Raw genomic sequence first — 19,300 nt, 5'->3', positions numbered from 1 at the left:
ATCCAAAATGTGATAAAAAAAAAAAAAGTCATACTATAGCATGTCATCCAAAATGTGATAAAAAAAAAAAAAAAGTCATACTATAGCATGTCATCCAAAATGTGATAAAAAAAAAAAAAGAAAGTCATACTATAGCATGTCATCCAAAATGTGATAAAAAAAATAAAAAAAGTCATACTATAGCACGTCATCCAAAATGTGATAAAAATAAAAAAAAGTCATACTATAGCATGTCATCCAAAATGTGATAAAAAAAAGTCATACTATAGCATGTCATCCAAAATGTGATAAAAAAAAAAAAAAAAAAAAAGTCATACTATAGCATGTCATCCAAAATGTGATAAAAAAAAGTCATACTATAGCATGTCATCCAAAATGTGATAAAAAAAAAAGTCATACTATAGCATGTCATCCAAAATGTGATAAAAAAAATAAAAAAAAGTCATACTATAGCATGTCATCCAAAATGTGATAAAAAAAAAAAAAAATAGCATGTCATACTATAGCAAAAAAAAAAGTCATCCTAAATGTGATCCAAAATGTGATAAAAAAAAATACTATAGCATGTCATCCAAAATGTGATAAAAAAAGTCATATACTATAGCATGTCATCCAAAATGTGATAAAAAAAATAAAAAAAAAAAGTCATACTATAGCATGTCATCCAAAATGTGATAAAAAATACTATAGCATGTCATCCAAAATGTGAAAAAAAAGTCATACTATAGCATGTCATCCAAAATGTGATAAAAAAAATAAAAAAAAGTCATACTATAGCATGTCATCCAAAATGTGATAAAAAAATAAAAAAAGTCATACTATAGCATGTCATCCAAAATGTGATAAAAAAAAAAAAAAAAGTCATACTATAGCATGTCATCCAAAATGTGATAAAAAAAAAGTCATACTATAGCACGTCATCCAAAATGTGATAAAAAAAAGTCATCATCCAAAATGTGATACTATAAAAAATAGCACGTCATCCAAAATGTGATAAAAAAAAGTCATACTATAGCATGTCATCCAAAATGTGATAAAAAAAAAAAAAAGTCATACTATAGCACGTCATCCAAAATGTGATAAAAAAAATAAAAAAAGTCATACTATAGCATGTCATCCAAAATGTGATAAAAAAAAAAAAGTCATACTATAGCATGTCATCCAAAATGTGATAAAAAAAAAAAAGTCATACTATAGCATGTCATCCAAAATGTGATAAAAAAAGTCATACTATAGCATGTCATCCAAAATGTGATAAAAAAAAATAAAAAAAAGTCATACTATAGCATGTCATCCAAAATGTGATAAAAAAAAAAAAAGTCATACTATAGCATGTCATCCAAAATGTGATAAAAAAATAAAAAAGTCATACTATAGCATGTCATCCAAAATGTGATAAAAAAAAAAAAAAAAAGTCATACTATAGCATGTCATCCAAAATGTGATAAAAAAAAATAAAAAAGTCATACTATAGCACGTCATCCAAAATGTGATAAAAAAAATAAAAAAAAGTCATACTATAGCACGTCATCCAAAATGTGATAAAAAAAAAAAAAAAGTCATACTAAGGCGGGAAAACAGAAAGGAAGTGATGCGATCTGAACTGAAACAAGAGGTGAGTACAAAAATAAAACAGGAACACGGAAATATTGCAAAATAAGAGAAACATGATGAATACTGGATCATGTGTTTGGATGATAGTCGTATCGGTGAATATTTGATTGCATTTGCCGTTGCGATTCCCAACAGCCCTCATGAATCGACGTGAAACACAAATCACACCCTAAAAACGCTTTTGTTATTTGCTTTTGATGTTTTAGCTTCGTTACCTGTGATACCTTTGTAGTTTAAAAAAAGCGCCTCCATTGACAAAAAGATCCCGGTAAATAAGGACGATGTGATGTTGCATCCACATATTTATTGCAGCAGTAAACAAAAGAGTTCGAGAGCCAGAAAACGTGGAGATGTTCAAACGATTTCTTTTTCTTTTCTTTTTTTGGGGGGAGGGGGTGGGGGGGGGGGACGACGACGACATGAGTCACCAACTTGAAGCAGAATTAGAAGAAGAAGTTTTTTGGGGGGTGAAAAGTAGGTTCACCCAAAAAACAACAACAACAACAACAACAACAACAACAAAAAGTATCATCACAGAATGATGATATATTTCAAGCCTCCAGGAGGGAACAGAAATTAGAGCAGTGGAAAGTGTGTGTGTCGTCTTTGATATGCGGTGTGTTATAGCTACGTCCACACACACACACACACACACACACACACACACACACACACACACACACACACACACACACACACACACACACACACACACACACACACACTTATCAGGTAGCGTCAGGATCTGTCAGAAAGTTGCTGACTGGGTCAGATAAGAGCTGCTTCTGAACTAATGAGAGCTTGAAACACAGTCACACCTTTATCTCGCCACCTCCATCTCTGGATATATCACAAATGTTCTGTCATCCCGTCACTTAAAGTGTTCTGCGAATCTCCGACTGTCAGACGCCTTCACACCTTCGTCACGCCTTTTTATCTCGTTTCTCTCCGACTCTCTCACTCTGCACTCGTCGGTTCATAAATGGGTTTCGTGTGTCTGTTTTGTTTTTTAGGAATTGGATGATTATTGCCGCTTCTGCTCATTTCCTGCTTCTCCTCGCTGCTTTATGTCGTTGTCATCGTTTTAGTTCATTACGGGATATTTATGAACGAGATATCTGCAAAAAACCCGATAGCCGTAACCTGACAGGCCTGTCAATCAAACAGACACGCCCCCAAAAACAGGTCTTCTTGAATCTTCTTTTCTAATGAATGAGGGATTATTTTCAGATGGACCTCCAGAAAACTAAGAAGAAGGAGTGACTTTAGCTAACAACACCGAGATAACTGATGGACACATTTTATTCACTTTGGATTTGATGAGAGAAGTTGAATGGGAGTCTATGGAGCCGGAGGCTTTTTGGAGCCGACCTCTAGTGGCACTCGCTGGTATTGCAGCTTTACGGCACGTCTGCAATCGGCCTAATTTTTCCAGAGTCGGAAGCTACAAACACTTTTAAATACAGTCTGTGTTTTAGACACAAATTATTATTCAAAGCAGATTATTTTACATGTATCTTCAAACATCTTTGAATGTTTCTTCAAATCTCTAAATTGAACTTCAGGGCTTCTTTTGCACTCATGTCCTAAACTGCCTCCCTATGAAATTCTGTTTGATGAGGCTTCGAAATGTTTGGCCCCAGAAATTTCTCCGTGTTTCTGACTAACCCCAAAAATTATTGAACTGTCAGGGTGACTTACATCGCCGCCGTGCATGGGAAAATTCAAATTACCCACGATTCCCTGTGATAACACTGATCCCGTCCGGAAGAGGGGCTTTCATGTTTTTTCACTTTGTTTTGCAGACAACGATAAAAGCCACAGATGTGTGTTTTTAAAGCTCGTCTGCGCTGAGAAGCCAAACGTCTGATATCTTCAATCAGCGTTTATATAAGATAATATCTTTATTCTTATTCTCTTTTTACAATATTGGAAAACAAAAACAACAAAATGGGAAGACGGCATCATAATAATATCTCTCACAGAGAAACAACAGGGCAAAACATGGGGAGGCCCACATTGATACAAAAATAAAACTTTATGAATGAGACGGTTAAAAACAAAACGTTATACATTCAAGTGATTCATATTTTGCACAACAACAACAACAACAACAGCAACACAAATACAGACTGTATGTACAACACTATACCTGTAGATTATAAGAGCTCTTTTGTACAAAGGACGTACAAATTGTTTGAACTTAAAACATGTCACAGTCGAACCACCAGTGATAGAAATATATACACACAACAACGATGAACTGTTGGCAGGATTCAGGAGCACTTTCTCAGACTTTGCAAAACAAGTTTAAAATGTAAATAAAGTTTAGGTGACATTTATGTATTTTTTGAGGATGCCTTTTTCACTTTCTGATCATTTAGAGGACTACTTAGAAAAATCTGCATACTATATGTTGTATATGTTGTATGTAAGTTGTATATGTTGTATGTAAGGAAATAGGAAGTGAGTTGTAGTTTGTTGTAACCCACCGATAGCTGTAATCTGACTGCACCACAGGCCTGTCAGTCAAACAGACGCCCCCAAAAACAGGTCTTTTTGAAGCTTATTTTCTAGTTAATGATGGATTACTGCAGTTTAAGACACTTCTGCATCGGCCTCATTTTTCAGACCTAGAAAGCTACGTCCACTTTTATATTCAGTCTATCAATACCCATTTTCTAATTAATGACAGAATTTTCTTTAAGAGATAATCACCGCCTGAAGGTTTTTTTGTTTGTTCGCCAAGTCTCTTGAATCTGTGCCGCAAATGCTTCCAATCTTCTTTTCAGTTTCTTTCTTTTGCTTGTTTCTGTGTAAAATATAGAGCGAAAGCTCGGCAGGAGCCCAGCGGGACGTCAGCATCACCAGCAGAGCGCCCAGTCGGGACATTAAGTCAGAGAAACATCTTTTCTTTTTGTTCTTTGACCGACAGCCTGTTCTGCTTCACCTCGATGTCTGTTAACATCTTCGAGTGAGAACAAATGCCTCGTTCGGGTACAAGCAGTGCCCTCATGTCTTCTTTATCTCCCCCCCCAACCCTCCCAAAGCTGTGCATAAATTCACTCGATGCAGGATAACTGTATAATCGCTCGCTAACGTAGGTTGCTATGGTGATGGAAGTCATACGAACAAATCCGTTTGAATATCGGATAAACAGAAGTAAGAAATAACTACCGAGTGGCAGAAACGAAAACATCAGCTGACACATCTGTTTTCTCTACGTCGTCTTACACGTAAAGCATTTAGCTTTCTGTAACTATAGCAACATACATGTAACATAGAACAAAACGTTTTCTTCCACAGCTTTCACAGTAGAGATTTAAGTTCACAGAGGAATCATACGTTCGTTTAGACGATTGAGAATTGAATTCAGTGAACTAACCTGTGCTGCTTCTCAGATATGAAGGTTTGCTTATGTTTCTCTATTTCATATCGTAAATTATGTTCTGGTTTTTATCAAGTAACGTGGCAGGAAATCTTGTTATAGATTAAATGATGAAATCATCGAGAGACGAGCGCCGAAATAATACATGAGCCTGGAAAGTAACTTTACAAGCAACACTTTCCCAAATGTGGTTATTTTCTTGTTTTATGTGATAGTAAACTGAATATCTTTGGGTTTAGATGGAAATAAAAGACAAAGATGGGTTTGGGAAAATGTGACAAAAAAAAATAAATTCATCAGTCATAGATAACCTGTAGCTGCACCCTTTGTTGTTTTTAGAAAAATAAATGTTGAAGATTTAGTTGTGAATATCGAGGCTCTTTTAGAAACTGCTGTTCAGGTTTAACATCAACTTTAATAACATTCACTTTTCAACATCAACGGAGCTTTTCCTCTAAAATAAGTATGTTTTAACTTCCGGCTGTATAATCACGGCATTTAAAATGGCTGAGTAGACATTTCTTGACTGCTGCAAATCTAATCCGCACTAAGTGGTTCCTTTTATTACTGAGGGCAACAACACTGCAGAGCAGGAAACTTAATTAGAAACACTAACGTCTCCTCCGAAGAGAAAAATACTGGAGTCGAGTTTGCGATCGTTAAAATCCACGAGGAGGCTCTCAATTAAATCCACAGAATTGTTTACATTATTGTTATTAGCGTAATACTCGTTAAAAACACGTCTACTTCACAAATAACGTCACGTTGCGTTTATGGCTTTTTTTTTTTTTTTTTTTGACGCGCAGCCGGCCCTCTTCATTGTAACAAACACCAACAATAAACAACAGCAACAGTTATCATTGAAATGTTTATCCTGCGTAAAATGTGCCCCACGTCATGTTTTTTTTTTACGTCCAAACAAATGTTACGTGGTGATTTGTTTTTGATAGAGTACGGAGCTGCAGTCCTCAGCGAACCTCCGTCGCAGGATGTTTTCTTAATGAGCATCGTCTGTCTGAATGTCACACGGCCGCTGTCACGACAACCGTTGTCGTGACAACCGGTTCTCCTGGCGGCGGGCCGTCTCGTACGTCACGGGGAGCGCCGGCGTGACGTTCCCGTCGGCGACGTTTGCCGCAGTTGAAGTTGATCGTGGACTTTTCTGTCAGACGTGCGGTGAAATGCAGGAAGTTAAAAAAGTCGTTCGGAAGCGTTTCGATTTCTTCCGAGAGGCAAATTCTTCCACGTCGAAGTCTGATTTTGGCCTCGTTTTGACTTTGAATCCGTGCGCAGCCACGTCAGTAATACTGGTTCATGGTTTCACAACGACAGCTCTCGGTTAGCGTCTCCGAGACGAACAAAACAAAAGAAGACTGAACTTCTTCCCCGTCCGGTCCGGCGCAGCGAGACGACGTCTCTTCACGAGTCAGATAAATCAAAGACGCGCCGTCATCTCCATCCGAGTGGGAGATGTAACAAAGCTGCCATAAAGGGGCGGAGTCGTCCGTCGGGGGCTTTTTACTCGCTCTGTTTAGGTTCTCGTATCAAAACTGAAGCCGAAGCTCGCTGAGGAAACGACGCGGATCGCTTCGAGGCTTCGGACCCCAAAACTTAAAACATCACCTCCTCGCAGCTCCCGTAGTCGCTCTCCACCATGCTCGACCCGTCGTAGCTGCGCAGGTTCCTCCCCGCGGGCCGGGTCTGAGGCCGGGCCGGGTTCGGCGCCGGCGGAGGGCTGGCCTGCTCGGCGTACGACGGCATGGCCACGCTCAGGCGCATGCTGAGTCTCTTGTAGCCCCCCGAGACGTTGTCCAGGCTGCGGGCGTGCTGCGTCGGGTAGTAGCTGATGGCCGTGTACTCGTTGGGGCACTGGGCGCTGGGCAGAGGGAGCCCGTCCGGACCCAGGAAGTCGTCCAGGTTCTGGTTGCTGTAGCACGGCGGCAGCGGCGCGCGGCGGTCGCAGCGGTCCAGCGGGAAGGGGAAGCCGCCGAAGCGAGAGTTCCTCCGAGAGTCCACGGTGGAGGTGGAGTAGGCGTCCTCCACGATGTCGAACTGGGGGAAGTCCTGGACCGACGGGCGGCCGTAGTAGTCGGGGTCGGCCGGGTAGACTGAGGAGAGACGACACACACGGAAACAACATCACAATCATTTCGTCCTCATACTTGTTTTTTTTGTTTTTTTGGGGGGATCTGCTGGTTTTTCAGTTTGTTACCAAATGCTACAAAAAAAAAAAGAAAATCTCAGTTAACACCAAGCGCCACCCGTTGGATCGTGAACGGCCTCCAGTTCAGATTTTGCTAGTTCGGAGCGGTTCAGAGCAGGAAGCGACCATATTTGGGCGATCTGACTCGATATGATTGGAACTCCGGCGCCCCGCCCACCGATAGCTGTAACCTGACTGCACCACAGGCCTGTCAATCAAACAGGCCAAAAGAAACCACGGCTTTTTGAGCCTTATTTTCTAATAAATGTGGGATTATTTTCAAATGGACCTCCAGAACTCTAAATATGTAACGGTCACTTTTTTTTTTTCTATTTGGCCTTTCTACTACGGTTCCAATATATATAATAATATTCTATATAATATATAGAAGCTCATCTTTGCCTTTGTGAATGTCACAATCTGACAGAGAAGTAAGAGAATTTCCAGTAAAATAATTTTGTCTGGCTCAGAAAAGACTTTTAAGAGTGCAGAATCTGCCTCTGCAGGACTCTGTAAGTCCACATTCAACAAACCTTACGTAATGAACAGTTGCCGTGGCGTCAGACGAGCTCTCCGACTGAACAAACACCTCAAATCAACACTTCGCTGTCAGCGGACAGATTAATGTTAATACTCACTCAGACAGTTGCTGCTGTGCGCCGAACGGATTTGAACTCAAAAAAAAGAAAAAAAAAAAAGGCTTTTCACTTGTTTGCATATTAAATCCCATCACTAGATTTTTAAGAAGTGGGGGGTTGGAGGAGCAGAAGGGGGGAGGGGGGGGTCTAAGGAAAGCTCAGTGTCTCCTGGTTTTTACTTTAAGGCCGATGATTGATCCAGGACCACTTCTAGTGACTGCGAAAGTAGAATAATCCTCCTCCCACTTCCACGTCCAACTACCATCAAGACAATTCAGGGGCGACCTTAAAGATAAACTCCTCCGGATTTTTGTGCGACCTTTGATGTTTAAGTGTTTTCCCGAAACTTATCTCGAGCTGATTCCCGACACCTTGAAATACTTTATTTTCATGAGAAAGGGCCAAACTTTCCGATGTGCTAGTCACGAGTAGAAGTTACACACGGGAGAGGTTTTATTTATTTATTCTTTAAGTCAACTTGTGTAGAATTAAAACAGGAGGAGCAGAAGAACAGCTGCTGTTCCTCGGTTTGTTGATGACCTTGCAGTACTTCAGTTATTTATTATTACGTCCACTGACGTAAACGAGGTTATTTAAAGCTGAAACGATTAATTGGAAAAACAAGACTATTTTTATGATTTATTACTGAAGTCTTCGTGGCAGCAGTCATGCAGCACTTGTTCAAAACTCTCTGATGTCGAGGATTTACATCTTATTTCTCTTTTATATCTTTGTAAATTAAGTCCTTGTGCTGTGAACTTTGGACTGAACAAAACAGGCAATAAGATGAAAAACAAATGGTTTTAAAGTGTTTACAGGCAACTTTTATCTTTAGAAAATTAAACTAGTTGTTCATAGACTATTAGATGAATTCATGAATTACTCGTTCTCAATATTCAATATCTCAGCTGTCAGAAGTCACTGCTTTCCAAGAAATTTGAAAAGATCCGTCCGAGGACACAGAAGCAAAGACACCTGATAAAATGAAGAGTTTTAAAGTAAAATTTACTGAAGTTAAAACCGAGTGATTTTACCTACCTGGCGGAGTCTTAATCTACCTGCACATTTATCGTACTTTTTATTAGTTTTTAGCAAAGAGATCAAAATATGCATCGATTTATACAAACAATTTGGACAGTTTAAAACGGCATTTAATACTTAAACAGTATTTGTGAAAGTATTTGGAAAACTATTGTTTTGGATCGTAAAATCACTTGAATAAAGTTTTACCATTAAGGATCTAAAACCACTTCATAGTACTAACCATAATAACCACAGCTACGATTAAATAATATTAATAATCCCGGTACTACAGCTGTGTTCACACTGTGTGACTGACGAGAAACTCTCCAGCGATGAGCGCTGAGCAGAAAAGATGTGAGGCAAAGTCTGAAAACAAAAACGAGGCTTCTTGAGGATTACCACTTCGAACGCTCCAAAATCTCCAACTAACAAGGCGGACGCATTATACAGTTCATTCAAACAAAATGATATATTAAAAAAAAAAAAAAAAAGCCTCTTGCTGTCACTCAAGTCACTGAGAATAATAAGCAGACTCTGAGCTGTGAGCATTGAGACGGAGATTGAAAATGAGATCAAATAGCAGGAGGGGGACGAGTTGAGAAACAGGAGAGAGACAGATGGTGAAAGAAGAGAGAAAAAAAGAGAGAAAAAAGAGAGAAAGAAAATACTTTAAGAGTGAGAGAGACTGTGAAAGAGTGATCGAGGATGAAGGGAGAGACAGAGAGACATGAAATAGATGAGAGGTAGACGAAGTGAAAGATGGAGGAAGAGATGACTATTTTCACAATGAAGATGTTTCTGGGCTAAAGCGATGCAAACCCTGACAGGCACCTTTTAAATCTCCCTCTGTGGACTTTAAAGACATCGTTCATTCACACTCTTTAATCTGGTGCTTGTGTTATTTTCCACGCTTTTGCACAGTTCAATAACTTGTTAAGGGTCGGAGTTGTTCTCGTTCTGAACGCAGGAACGCGTCTCAGATCGCTCGCCGCAGGCTGCAACATCGGTAGTAAACGGCAGAAGTTTCTTGTTCACATAAAAACGGCTTTAATGAAGTTCGGAGCAGTTTGCAGCAGGAAGTGACCATATTTGGATGAACTGGGGAGGGGGAGGAGCCAGCGGTGGATCTGACTTGATTGGAAACCCGACGATACTACGTCCCGCCCACTGATAGCCATAACTTGACTGCACCACAGGCCTGTCAATCAAACAGACACGCCCCCAAAAAACAGGTCTTCTTGAATCTTCTTTTCTAATGAATGAGGGATTATTTTCAGATGGACCTCCAGAAAACTAAGAAGAAGGAGTGACTTTAGCAAATGAAATACAGAAAATGTGTGGAAAAATGTTATTGACTGAGAATTTAATGGGAAGTTGAATGGGAGTCTATGGAAACTCTATGGACTCTAGTGGCACTCGGTGGTATTGCAGCTTAAAGCACTTCCACAAATGTACTTTGCAAGATTATTTAGTTGAGGCAGCGTCGGACACTGGTAATCTTTTTTGTGCTGTTCTCTCTTTTTCCTATTTTGCATCAAAGTCGAAAACTGAAGCTATCTTTTCAATCTCTGAGGAAGCATTTAGCTCAGATTCACTGGTTATTTTCTCCACTTTTGCATGAGCCAAAAAAATGGAATTAATCAAGAGCTGCAGAGAACATGAAAACATCTTGAATCGCGGCCAAAGCCTGCAAAAGTGGTCAAAAATGGCATAAATTACTTATCACTCAAAGTTTCAGTCAAAGAGGTTTTTTACACCAAACCGAAACCAAACTTTTCAAAAAATCCTTTTCTTCCAACTGAAGTCCAGATGGAAATTATTCAAGGACTCATTAAACGTAAATAAAACAGCCTACAAACATATTGTTTTTATTTGTTAAGGTCTATGCACTTTAGCTGCGAGCTGATGAATGTGTGCAGCTTCTGAACCTCTCCCTAGAATTAATCAATGAAACAAGTGCGTAAGAAGGAAAATAAAGATCATAATTAATGTTAAAATTCACCGTAGTGTGTCTTTAGGCCTGTTTCACTGTGGATGTGGCTCGCAAGCTAAGCTGGAAAGATCTGAGAGATGAGACCGGGTGGGGGCGAACAAATCAGCAATAAAATGGCTTTTAAATTCCCAGCATTCCCCCACAGCAACACACGCCTGTAGGTGTTTCCCACAATTTCGTATTGAAACAGCCTCGAAAAGGACGTTCAAAGAAAATAAATAATGATTTGTTAATGAAATCGCGCTTCGCTAGGAACGAAGGCATGACGGCTCGCAGGTAGCTGACAAGTTGAAAAGCTATAATGTGATTTGAGGGCTGAATGTTTTTTCGCGCTCCCGTCCGTCCGTCCGTGACTTTCAGCTCCAGCTACAGAGCAGTTTCACTTTTTATCCAATAATTAATTTAGAAAATTAATAAATCACTTGATTTCAAGCATTTATCCTTCTGCACATACTCGGTAAAGCAGAAGGAGTTGTTAGTAATCGGTACATGAGCTTTTGATTGGTGATTTATCACCCATTCACTAATGGCGATGATGACTATTAAACCTGTTTTTATTCTTTTATATTAATACACTGATACTTTATATTGTGTATACAGACAACATTTCAACCGGTTTTTTGGGGGGCCTAAGACACATAAGATCAACCTGAAGTCTGGTCAATAACCAGAGAGGATTTAGTAGCGGGGTCACAGGGCAAATCTAGATCTAGATGTTGAGGATTCATGAGGCCGTCTCCTTTAATGACTCGGATACCGAGTGCAGTGGTTCAGGAATGTGTCCTTTATTCTCTGCGATAAGGTCAAGCAGACGAATGACCTGCCAGCCCGGCGTTGCCTGGGGAACGATGGCAAGACGAACGCCCGATCTGCCTCTCTTCATTTGTCTCAAGAACATAGGTGGATGTATGAGTTACGGCTCGGCTGTATTGATGTTACATGGAAGAAGAAAAAATAAAAATAATGCTGCATACAAAAGGAGAGAAGAGAAAGAATGAACGCGACAAGAAGAAAAGAAAGAGACAAATAGTCCAGAGAGATGGATGGATGGATGAATGATGGATGAATGATGGATGGATGGATGGATGGATGATGGATGGATGGATGAATGATGGATGATGGATGGATGAATGATGGATGGATGGATGATGGATGATGGATGGGATGAATGATGGATGGATGGATGGATGGATGGATGAATGATGGATGATGAATGATGGATGGATGGATGAATGATGGATGGATGGATGGATGAATGATGGATGGATGAATGATGGATGGATGGATGAATGATGGATGAATGATGGATGGATGACGGATGGATGCAACAGAGAAAAGAGTGATAAAGTGAGAAGACAATGGGCCTCACATAAGAACATTTTCTAACCCTAAATCCTTTTTATCAGCAAACCTCAAAGGGACAAAGAATCTTCCGACTCAGCAAAAATCCTCCCAGCTGCTGTGAAATAAACTCGTTTTGAGGTGTGAATTCAAGAGATTCAATCATTAGCAAAATGGGTGAAAATCAAATTTCTACATGAAGCAAAAGAGTTTTTTAATGCACAAAAATGTCTCAATAAAAAGGAGAAGTTAACTTTAAGGAGGCTCAAGTTCAGGGCGAAGTCTTATAAACAAACTACTTCTTTTTTTTTTTTTTTTTAAGTAAACAGGAACCTGTGGTGTGAACGCAAACTGCGGACCAGCATGCATTTCTGGAGCTGTGATGTGGAGGAGATTAAATATGAGGCTGAATCCAAACGATCAAAACATTGTGCTTTACAATGATTTGTAAAAATGTCAATCAAAGGTGCTTCTTTAACTATTTTGTGTGGCAAATATTCATTGAGTTCAGTTTGCGAGCGCATCTTCCTTAATGTATCTATTGATGTGAGTGGCACTTGTATTAGACAGGCACAGGGAGTTCAAAACATAAAGAACAAAACTGAGCGAGAGGAAGTGACGGAGGCAGAAAAAGACGTTTTACAGAGAGTGACAGGAGAAAAGACAACGATGAATAAAGGAGGGTATTACAGAAGGACAGATAGACAGAGAAAAATATAGACAGAGAAAAATGGCGACGTGAATGATGAGAGTGAAGCAATCACAGATAGAGAAAGAGGAGAATAAAGATATACGGAGCGACGAAACAGAGAAACCACTTTGTTTCCTGATGTTATCGCATCCAGTCGGCCTCGACTATGAATGTCTCATCCCGAGTTTAATCAGCGCCGCGTGTTGACAGACAGTCCGGCGTTTCCCATGATGCACCAGTCGTCATCACGATTAAATACTTGTTTACTGTGACCTTGAGTGAGTGAATCTTTCAGCCTCTTCTGACCTTTTCTATCGTTACAGAGAACGATGACACGCCTCAGTTTGTTGCCCATTGATTTTCTTTTGTTCTTCATTGCATTTGATATTTTTCCATCACTTCAGCTCAGTACATATTTTTAAAAGCAAGATCAAAACATATCTCTTTACTTGCCTGCACTTGAACTACCGCCCTTTTATTTCAACTCTATTATAAGTATTCTTTCTGTTCTCATGCATTTAGTTTCTTTTCTATATTTCTAGCTGTTCCGTTTTTATGTGAAACACTGCGTGTCATTTTCTTGCTGTGAAGCACTCTGAGCTGCATAAAGATGCTATACAAATCAAGTTTATTATTATTAAGCGCCGGTTTCCATAGACTCCCATTCAACTTCGAAGGTGAAACTTTCATATTATTATGTCGCTAACTGCGTCTCTTGGAAATCTTTTCATGCCTCCTCGCTGGTAGCTGTGGTCGGAGCCATTGTGGTTTTTCGGGCTTTATCTCAGGAACGCTTCGAGGGAATTTCTTCAAATTTGGTGCAAACGTCCTCCCGGACTCGAGGATGAAATGATATAAATTTGGTGGGTCAAGGTCACTGGGCTTTTTAAGCAAGTAGGGTTGAACAATTATGACGGCACTTGTAGTAGCCCAGCTGATTGGTTCGTCTGGCTTTAACTTAAGCGAACATGAACACACACCTTCATAGTCCATGTCCCAGTGGTTCTTCCTGATGGAGTCATTGTCAGAGCTCGACGGCGGCCTGGCAGGAAGGTTGGGGGCCACGCTGCACACGACCGGCCCCTGCGTCTTCGGAGACCTGCCTCCGGACGAATTGATCTGGCTGTGAGGCCGCAGCGACCTGAACGGCGTGTTGTGGTCGAGGTTGGTGGTGGCGCTGACCAGCGAGCTCATCTCGATGGGTGTGACCTCCAGGCAGTCCGCTTTGAGGCTTTTGGCCAGACTGGGCTGGAAATATCTGTAAGAAACGGTTTTCTCTCAATTTGTTTTCTACTCTTTGTGCAGTTTTTACAGATACCTGAATTCTTAACTCCGAAACTTTTTTTTAAATTTGTTCATTTTTGGTCAATTAAGAGCTTCTTCAGTTATGGACTAGCCGGATAGAAACACGGACTCCAAACGGATGGTAATGTTGCTCGTTAACACTGATTCAGTTTGTTTAAGGCATGTGAAGTGGTTTTGTACATGCTTTGCCCTCTGATGAAAAAAAAAAAAAAAAATCATTAATTCAGCTTTGACTAGATGTTTGGGTGAAAAAGAAAATAGCGGATTGATTTATTTTAGCCCGGCTGAGCGTTGCAACTAAAACATCTCTCCAAGAAAGTGTTTCTACTGAAGTCCATGTACAACTTCATAGTTGTGTTATTGAAGAAATCCTACAGTCACTTTCTGTTTCGGGTCAGCTGCTGACCCTTTTGCCTTTTTTTAAATACATGTGGTTTAAATGCACTGCAGAAAATCAAGAAAGCCACTGGACTATGTTTTCTATTTGTGCTGTTAGAAGAGTTGGAGTTTAAAATCCATCCCTGGAATTTTATTTTAGAAGCAGGTGGTGAATTTGTGGATTTTACAGCCAATAGGGTCTAAAAGATTAGATGTTGATTTTATTACAGTGTAAAAACAAGCACTCTGGACTGGTAAAATAACATGAGGATTTATTTTAGACTAAAAAGAAATGTCCCTCTTACCCGTTGGAGTCCTGGACGCAGACCGGCTTTTTCTTCTTGTGCTGAACATATCGTTTCCTGATGCAGACGAAGATGCCGACCAGTAAGAGCAATGTGAGCACACTGCCGCTGATCTCCATGATTTCCACATAGCCAATCATCGGAGACACCTGAACAGACAGGATGATGACGGATTGAAACGACACCTGGGAAAGTTTTCCTGAAACTACCAAGTAAGAACCATTAAAAACAGAGAAGAGGACAGTTCTGACTGACCTGAAGCAGCGGGTCGCAGTGGATGGTCCCATCGGTGACTTTACAGTCAAACCCTCCCACACACAGATTGGGCAAACACACTTTGATCTCATTGTGGCACCTGAATGATTAAAGGAAGCCAGATTTAACACAATGCATACATTTTGAGCGTTTGTTGTTGTGTATTGTTCCCACAAAGCTCCCAAAACTCAATAGATTGTATTTTTTGGCCTCTGCTGGAGCAAAAGTTCTGTCCTGAGGGTGAGACCAAAGGAAATGTTGTTCCTTTATAGTACTGTGGTCTGTTTAGCTGTTAGACATCACAGCTTTCGTCAGCGCTTTCTACACCTCCGCTGTGGTCTCAGTGAAGTTCAGCAGCACTTTGAGCTGATTAATAACAACGCTAGTACACTAACGTGCCAACGCCCACAGTTGTTGAAATGCATTCAAATTGCAGACATGTAGGAATGCGGCATTTATAATGTAATTATAATAACTTTAGCATCGCAACAAAGTGTGTAACACTTAACACGCACCACTTCTTAACTGGGAAACAATAAACAACCATCAGTTTTAACTTTGTATGGCAGCTTTAACAGATAAGTTAACAAGTCTGATTGAATTTTTTTTATTTATTTTTTTTATAGCTAGATAGGAATTAAGTTGTTCTTTATTTGCAATTAAAACAAGATCAAAATGACAAAAGATTATGGAGAAAAAGATAATGCCACCGAGTGCCACGAAGTCGGCTGCAAAAAGTGGCGGTTTCCATAGACCCCCATTCAGCTGCTCTAATTATTTCCACGAGTTTCCTGTATGTCGCTAAATTCAATCTTCTAGATTAGTTTTCCAGGAGGTCCATCTGAAAATACTCCCGTCGTTAATTATAAAATAATCCTCAAAAGATGTTTTTTTTTTAAAAGCTTCACTTGTGGCCGTCCATCTTCCAGCTCTGTCTGATAACTGGTTCTGCCACATTGACAAAATCCTGTCACTCCTGTTTTACACAAAACTGCTCATTTCCCAAGTGAAAAATTCCCTCGCTGCAGCAGCACCTCAGAGGAAACACAGCGTTTATTGCTTTTCTCTTGAACGAGGAGTTTTTGGAAAGTTTTGATCAAGTCGTGTATTATTTTCCGTTATATTTGACACCATTTGGATGAGTGGACGGCTGTTAGTTCACGGAGATTGTATTCAATCAACATATTTATAACTATAATTCTGTCCACTGCGCGGACTGATTACAGTTTGATGCAATAAAACACGTCCGCTTGTTTTACGAGTCGTACGGCAAAACTCCCACTTTCTGCAATTACGATCCGGCGGTGTCAATTTTTCATTCAGGGAGTTAATGAAAATCTCACCTGCAACATGGACGCAATTCCACAGGCGGCTTTTAATGAAAGGAGGAATATGCAAATGCGGCTGTAATTTCTTTGGCCGGCCGTCGGTGGTGTGAGGGGAATACGACTCGCCGGTTTAAGGGGTGATGAGCGAATGTGTTTGTTTTTGGAGTATGAAAGTCCAATCACATAGACATGCAAATATACACGGCTACTCGAGTGCAAGTGATGCTGCATTATGTTGTGTTCCTTTTATTTTGTGTTTACTCGGCCTCGTTGGAGTCATGATAACAACTCTGTGTCTAATTACCCTTTTGTGGATGTCAGGGTTAAGATTGCAGGTAATTAATTATCTTTATCACTGATTACTTCTATTCTTTTTTTCTTTTTTTCCCTCATTATTCTTTGGACTGCAACTATTCAGTTTCATTATCAATGTATTTGTAATCATGGTTTCCTATTAATCAGTTAATTTTCATAGCAGGCCAAGAGAACCAGCAGCCGTTCGTTTATAACCCGAATGAAAGCTGAGAATTTATGCTATTTTTATTAAGATAAGAGAGACAATTATTCAATTCAAAATTATTGCTTGGTAGAATTCTGTTAATAACTTTGAATCCACTAATTGTTAATTGAGTTTAAATCATTTGATTAATCGTTTAGTCATGAATCTCTGAATGCCAACAACGTGTGACTATTGAAAATAGTGATGTTAAATTATTATTTATTTTACTCTGATCAAGTGAGAAAGAAGCAGATTCTTACATTTAATATTTGGGGAACAAATTAGCCAATAAAAAAAATAAAAAAATCCAAAAGGTAGAATATTGTCTATCAAAATCAGTTTAACTTTCGTAACTTTTTTCATCAACCAGCACATTTTGTTTGGTAAATTGTAAAACGTGTAACCAGTGATTTCACTTCAGCTGCAGTCATCCATAGTTTGTGATAATAAATCAAAATATATGTTGGTTGCTTGTAGCGGCTCTTAACTCTACAATACAATCTAATACAATCATATTAACTTTTATAATGCAATATTTTTGTGTTTTCTGCATGTTCTTCTAACCAAAAGTGGCAAAAAAAAAAACCTTTTTTATTAATGTTGCAAAAATTATTAATTGACATTTTCGTTAATCGGATAATTGCTTCATCACTGAATTCTTTTCGGTACTGAGTTTGGCTGACTGATTTAACATGTTCATTGTAAAGGTTTCGGAGTTCCCTCATAATTGTTCTGTAAAAGCCTCTAGAACAGCTTGTCGGTCAGTTTTAGACACTAGAAATAGTTGGAAACCAGACAGGTGAAGTGTAGGTGAAGTGTGTGCGCGTCGTGTCTACCTTGCTTCGGAGTTGTCCAGCGAGCAGTTGCACATGTATCCCTGAGGTTTGGGAACACACACCCTGCCGTGGGCGCAGGGCTGGGAGGCGCACGGGTTGTCGGCCAGCTCGCATCGGGCGCCGTGGAAGAGTCCCGCACACCTGCAGCGGATCTCTGCAGAGCAAATAAAACACACCCAGACATCTGAGACAAGAACGACTGATCAAAGCCGCGGCGAGTTTCCCCTACAGGCAGGAAATAATCAAAGCAAAGGTCAACTGGAGACAACGCACATGTGTTTGATATTTAGAGGAAAAAAAACAGAACAAATCAGCAGAAAGAAACTGTCACAGCGTTGATCTTGTTCTTGTTCTTGTTCTTGTTTTTGTTCTTGTTTTTGTTCTTGTTCTTTTTTTTTGTTCTTGTTTTTGTTCTTGTTCTTGTTTTTGTTCTTGTTCTTGTTTTTGTTAGGTTAGGTAGTTACTTTATTAATTCCCGAGGGGAAATTTTTTAAATTGTTCCTGTTCTTGTTCTAGTTTTTATTCTTGTTTTTGTTCCTGTTCTTTTTTTTGTTCTTGTTCTTGTTCCTGTTCTTGGTTTTATTCTTGTTTTTGTTCTTGTTTTTGTTAGGTTAAGTTAGGTTAGGTAGTTACTTTATTAATCCCCGAGGGGACATTTTTTTAAATTGTTCCTGTTCTAGTTTTTATTCTTGTTTTTCCTGTATTTGTTCTTGTTTTTGTTATTTCTGCATAAATATGACCAGATGTTTTCTAAAAGACCTCTGAGTACCAGATACTGAAAGTTCACATATTTTTTTGCCACTCACGGATGTTTTATTGGATCGTTTTCCTCGATCAATAAATTACTCTGCTTTGTTTATTTTGGCTCTCGGTACCTCCATATTTATGCAGAAATATTGAAAATTCATCAGGTTCTGCGTTCAGCCTGACACATGCAACTTCAGACAGTAACAACTGCTCTGATATCAGGGGGAGATTAACTTTCATCTACCTGACTTTTTGTTTTTCTTTTCTAGCCATCCACCAGTTGGATGACCTTTGACCCCCTCCCTGGCATTGCCGTGCTCAGTTTCAGTCTGCGCTGATGATGTCTACATGCCTGGATTCTTTTAGTATTCATGACATTTGGGGCCGTAAAGCACACAAAAGGAGTTACAGACTTCTGTACGACAATTTGTTATCAAAATCCTGTGTTTTAACGCCCCGTGAGGACCACTGAGCCGGTTCCATTTCTAAAACTCGTGGGTGCACTTCTGATGCGTTTGTGGCATTTATCCCCTTTTTTTTTTTTTTTTTTTTAAAGACTTGTTTCTTTTGACATAAACAACAAAGACTTAAGTGGTTCAATAAGAGGAAAAAGTTCAACATGACTGATCTCCTCCGTCTTGTTATTTCGTTTTACTTCACATCCTTTTAAAAAAAAAATCTCAAACAGAATTGAGGCGTCAGTAAAACAGTAAAGGAGTGACTGGAAAAAAAACAAAAAACAGAAGACACATCCAC

General features: G+C 39.5%; 1 protein-coding gene and 1 long non-coding RNA gene across 2 annotated transcripts in view; both read right to left on the bottom strand.

The window, feature by feature from the left end:
• Window positions 1–2,005: 2,005 nt before the first annotated feature.
• LOC138627633 (uncharacterized) lies at window positions 2,006–2,797 on the bottom strand. The gene is made up of 2 exons (XR_011311403.1): window positions 2,294–2,797; window positions 2,006–2,241 (listed from the first exon to the last, which is right to left on the bottom strand). It is a non-coding gene; the product is annotated as an uncharacterized lncRNA (long non-coding RNA).
• Window positions 2,798–4,322: 1,525 nt separating this feature from the next.
• fat2 (FAT atypical cadherin 2) overlaps window positions 4,323–19,300 on the bottom strand; it is an 88,695-nt gene continuing 73,717 nt past the window's right edge. Inside the window, exons 24-28 of the mRNA XM_069710064.1 lie at window positions 17,798–17,951; window positions 15,135–15,234; window positions 14,880–15,028; window positions 13,872–14,149; window positions 4,323–7,110 (exon numbers count right to left, since the gene is read on the bottom strand). Coding sequence (XP_069566165.1) covers window positions 6,614–7,110; window positions 13,872–14,149; window positions 14,880–15,028; window positions 15,135–15,234; window positions 17,798–17,951 — 1,178 coding nt within the window. The 3' untranslated portion in view covers window positions 4,323–6,613. The remainder of the gene's footprint in view (window positions 7,111–13,871; window positions 14,150–14,879; window positions 15,029–15,134; window positions 15,235–17,797; window positions 17,952–19,300) is intronic.

This window comes from Brachyistius frenatus, unplaced genomic scaffold, assembly GCF_029030835.1.
Source record: "Brachyistius frenatus isolate BFR_SWC_R1_liver_20210118 unplaced genomic scaffold, ASM2903083v1 Contig_89, whole genome shotgun sequence".
NCBI classification, from domain to species: domain Eukaryota; kingdom Metazoa; phylum Chordata; class Actinopteri; family Embiotocidae; genus Brachyistius; species Brachyistius frenatus.
The sequence above is the reverse complement of the archived record's forward strand: the minus strand, read 5'-3'. Positions and strand labels throughout refer to the sequence as shown.